The sequence below is a fragment of the Parasteatoda tepidariorum genome, chromosome 1, assembly GCF_043381705.1.
Source record: "Parasteatoda tepidariorum isolate YZ-2023 chromosome 1, CAS_Ptep_4.0, whole genome shotgun sequence".
Taxonomy (NCBI): Eukaryota; Metazoa; Arthropoda; class Arachnida; order Araneae; family Theridiidae; genus Parasteatoda; species Parasteatoda tepidariorum.
In genome coordinates this window covers 6,454,005-6,459,030 of record NC_092204.1, presented here as the reverse complement: position 1 = coordinate 6,459,030, position 5,026 = coordinate 6,454,005, and the positions used below count along the sequence as shown (strand labels likewise).

At 31.4% G+C, this 5,026-nt stretch overlaps 1 protein-coding gene across 1 annotated transcript; it reads right to left on the bottom strand.

The window, feature by feature from the left end:
- Positions 1–3,071: 3,071 nt before the first annotated feature.
- Positions 3,072–4,578, bottom strand: LOC122270627 (uncharacterized). Its single transcript, XM_043048726.2, has one exon. The coding sequence runs from the start codon at positions 4,410–4,412 to the stop codon at positions 3,222–3,224; it is 1,191 nt and encodes a 396-aa protein (XP_042904660.2). The 5' UTR covers positions 4,413–4,578; the 3' UTR covers positions 3,072–3,221.
- Between the last annotated feature and the right edge of the window lie 448 nt (positions 4,579–5,026).

The following is a 5,026-nucleotide window of genomic DNA, read 5'->3' as shown; positions in this document are numbered from 1 at the left end:
GATACAAACCCATTGCATGCTTAAATATTAAAGTATTGCCTATAAACTCGTGCAAAGCATGTCATTATTAAAACACCACAATGCTACTAATAATTTGGTCTAATTATTATAATATACTAATATAATACCTGATATAATAAATATTCTGTATTTATATAATATATCGTGTAATATATACTATATATCGTCTAATTTAATCAATTATTACACGAACGTAAACAAGTGCAAACCGGTTTCAGTCACGTAAAACAATAAACATTTTACATAGAATCTAATAGTGCAGGGATGGCGAACCAATGGCACGCGTGCCATTTATGGCACGTGTCACAATATTTTGGGCACCCCATCGATCGCAATTGTTATTGCACTATGAATTGTTATTACACAAATGTTATTACATTATGAAGCATATGTAACAATTAAATTAAAATTCACAAAAACAAACAAAATAATAAACAACTATTAATAAAAAGATTAACAATTAATGCTAAAAAAACAATTAATAACAATAAAAAACAAGTTAACAATAAATAACTAGCAAAAGAAATCAACAATCCTGCTTAAACTAACATCTTAGAACCTAATATAAGTTATTGGTCATCTAATCTGCAGCAACAGATTGTCACACTGATGTTACTTTAAGTTGAATTACGCCTATAACTGAGACATTGCAAAATGTATTTTTTTTTCAATGTAAATAAAGAGTTTTGAGTTGATAGTATTTAGTATTATTATTTTCCCAATAATCACGAAGTCAAAATTATTTGACGGCACGTCTATGACATCATTAAACAACTTTTTAGAAAAAATGGCACGTTGGTGTATAAAGGTTCGCCACCCCTGTAATAGTGCGTCCAATAATTTGAGTGTAGTTGAGTGTAGTAATCGAAGCAATATTTTTGAGCATTTATTTGTGCTTTTATTCATATTGTTTCATTTCCTTCATTTTTATGATTATTTTACACATTATTTATTAATCTGTGTTGATATATTTTATTTTATATGCATTATTATGCATTGTTTATTGATGCATATTTCAGCACTGTAACTATTTTCAAATGAGTTAATTGCGGAATTCCTATTTGCTTTAAATTATTCAATTTGTTGTTCTAGAATATACTCACATTTTAGAGTCACTGTATATTTTATTCAGATTATAGTAATATGAAAGTGTAATTCACGAAAGATTAAAGACAAATTATTGTAAATAAATTTATCATAATTTCACTTTGATTATCTGAATAATCAGTACTATAATCAATACCGTCCATTAGAAATTTTTTAGATACATTTAAAATTGCAAGACATTAAACAAGATGTATTTTTTAATCGGGGTAAATCAGTTTTTATGCTCCAAAAAGATTTTGAACTAAATAATTACATTGGACATACAAAATAACAGTTATTCTAGGCCAGTGTTTCCCAAACTTATGACTTTTGTGTACCCTTTCTAAATTTTTCGTAACGTTGCGTACCACTAATGAAAAAATGAACACATTTTTTACTATAAAAAATTGCACAAAAGTTAAAAATTACAACTGGCTGTTGACATCACTAATTATTCACTGTTAACTCTGCAAAAAATAGTCAATAGAAAAATACGTAATCGTAAATTTTCATGGCTAGCTCTGTTTTTAAATAAATTTTTTTAAAGTTTTTATTTGTTGTAAGATATTTCGCATAAAAACGCTTACCCCAGCTAAACTGTTCCCGTATCCCTGGGGGTACGCGTACCACACTTTGGGAAACACTGTCATAGATGAAGGATGTCATAGATGAAGGATGTCATATATGCCATAGATAAGTAAGCAATGTAATCTAGGTTTCTTATTATATGCATAAGCGATTGAAATATAATTGGCATAACTTATAATCAGCAGAAACTTATGAATAAGTTGAAGCTTTTTCAAAGTTGGATAGATTAAATTATACGCTTTAATGTTATTGGAATCTAACAATTAGTTATTAAAGTTTGAGGCACAAATTTAGAGGTATACTTCTATAGTGAAAATTTTTTATTCAATAGTAGAAATTTCAAATTAATCAAGTTCTTTAATGAACAATAGAAATATTTTCTTTTCCAAAAATAAAGTCTAAAAAATTATACACACGACAATTAATGTTTCCTGAAGGGGGTGAAGGAAAACCCAAACCGAAATGTAAATAAACACTATTGAAGAAAGCAGGACTGAAAACATCAAAGCCTATTTGATTGACAGAGTATATTACTCTTTTTTTGGCCACCTCTGGCAATCAGAAGGGGATAAGGAGAGCAGGTCTAGTTACAAAATTTTAAATGTTGAACTTCGAAAAATATGCTTAAAACTTAAAAGAGACATATTTGTTTTACGATTGCTCACTCTTTCAAAGAAAATTGAAAGAGGATTATTAAAAACAACTCCAAAAATCGAAACGAATATTGACGTGTTTCATACCGCCTTCCTAAATAGTGATGCAACCGATTTCAACAGGATTTTAACCGCAGTATTAACCCACCAAACATTTTTGTTAGCACATCCGCCAAAAGAAATTTATAGTCAAAACACGTTCTAGCTAACTTTTGACTTAGAAACCTTCTTCAAATATTAACAATGCTAATGCTGGGTTTTGTCTTGCTTTACTTTCCCTTACGACGGCTCCGAAGAAGTAAGTCATTATATTTTTTAAAAAAAAACATATCCACAGGTTTAAAAGAAATAATTTCCTAATTTGGCTACTGATATTAATACAGTGAACTCACGCTACTACGATATCCAATACAACAATAACTCCTTTTATTGCGATAATGTTTCGTGGTCCCGACGAACTTGCATATTAATTAATGACATGCTCCTCTCAATATTATGATTTTCGTGCTTTGGACTTAATGCATACTTTGTTGGTTGACTTGATAGTAAAAAAAAATGAATAAAGAAACAAAAATATCGGATTATTTTCAATAAAAATGGCTTTCAGGTATGTTTAGGATCTTATTTTCTGAATTTATTTAAATTGTTTTTAATATTTAACCATAATAAACACTCTGCAAATAAATTTTTTTGTGTAATATATAAATACATTTATAGATAACATTAAAATTTAAAAAAAATCTTATTGTGTCTCCAAAGTAAGTAGGCCCTCTATATAACAGTATATACCTCTGCAACAATATATTTATTTGTTCCCCAAAATATTATTGTAGCCAGGTTTTACTTTACTGTTCGAACAATCGGCTTTTATTTCTAACTGAACTGGACGAGTAAAACACCATAAGTAGCTAGAGTTCCGACAACAGTTAATATAAATCCTCGCCTGATTGGAAACATTCCCCACGCCGTCACTTGAACTTCGTCTCGGAACACAGACATTTTCAACAGCTGCAGGAATTCTCTGGTCTGCACCGAACTCATGTCATCGTCTGGAAAATTTACAAAAGCTCTGGTCACTGCCTTGTAGTTCTCCTCTATCCTTGAAACACGAAATATGAGCAACATCGAGTGGAAACTGGTGGTCAGAAGCGCCCACAAGACGATCACGAAAATACGAATGGATTTATGGAGGCGCACCATCGGCACAATATTCGTCATCAAGGCGAAAAGCTCGCTCAAGAGGAACACCATACCATAGAACAGTGGTAAGGATATGGCATTTTCCAAGTCGTTAACAGTGTTCTGTATCTTCTTGTAACCTAGGAAGGCTCTCCGAGCTGCGCAGAACGTGTTGATATCGTTGGCGCAAACAGACATCTGTTCACACGTCTCAGCGACACTACAACTGACGTTGTGGGAGATGACAGAAAATAAGAGACACGTCATCTGTGCGTACACAAAACAATTAGTGATGTCATACGATCTCAACACGAACAGAAGAATGTATTTATAGTACATTCCAACGTCGACTTGAATTCCAAACGTCAGGAAAGTGAGGTGTTTGTGCACGTCGTCCTGCGTTACCTTGGCAATTAACATCACTGCTGCGCTGGCAAATGTCGGTAGGGTTATTGTTAAGAAGCATATAACGCTTATGAATGCTTTCTTGAAGTTTTTTTTGTTACGGTCATTTTCGTACTGCATTATGTTTTCATTGACATCCACTATTTTGTGGGTTTTCTTGTTAACAGATATCCACAGTAGAGAGCAACTCAGTAGACTCAGAATTTCAGTAACAGCCATTGGTCCTTTTTCATTAAGAATGAAATCGACAACCCTTATGGATAGAGAATACACGATTCCACCGATGCACAAAAAAGACGTAAAAACTCGTAAAACGCGTTCGCATGGTGATTTAATCGCCGTGATTTCGAAATTTATGCCCATATGCCACAGAATATCAATTATTAGATCGGGTGATTCGAGTCTGCAGAATTTTTTCCCCGTCTGATTCGTCTTGCAGTTATAATTTCGAAGAGAATTAATAATCTTTTTAGTTTTCATTGTTCTAAAATCTTATTTTTTTGTTACACAAAATATCAATAACTATCCAATATTAATTGCTTCATCAATTATCATCAGAATATGAATTACTACAGAATATCAGTAGATTCGATGATTCAAGTCTATAGAGCATTGAAAATTCTTTTTCCGCCTGATTCGTCTAACCGCAATAAACCTGAATAGAATTAATAATATTTTTAGTTTTCATTTCTCTAAAATCTCATTTTTTTGTTACACAAAATATCAATAACTACCCAACATCAATTGCTATATCAATTATCATCAGAATATGAATTACTGCAGAATATCAATAGATTTGATGATTCAAGTCTATAGAACGTTGAAAATTCTTTTTCCGTTTGATTCGTCTTACTGCGATAAACTTGAAGAGAATTAATAATCCTGTTAGTTTTCATTGTTCTAAAATATGATTTTTTTGTTACATAAAATATCAATAACTATCCAATATCAATTACTAGATCAATTATTATCAGAATATGAATTACTATAGAATATCAATACATTCGATGATTCAACTCTATAGAACGTTGAAAATTCCTTTTCCGTCTGATTTGTCTTACAGCTATAAACTCGAGGAAAATTAATAATTTTGC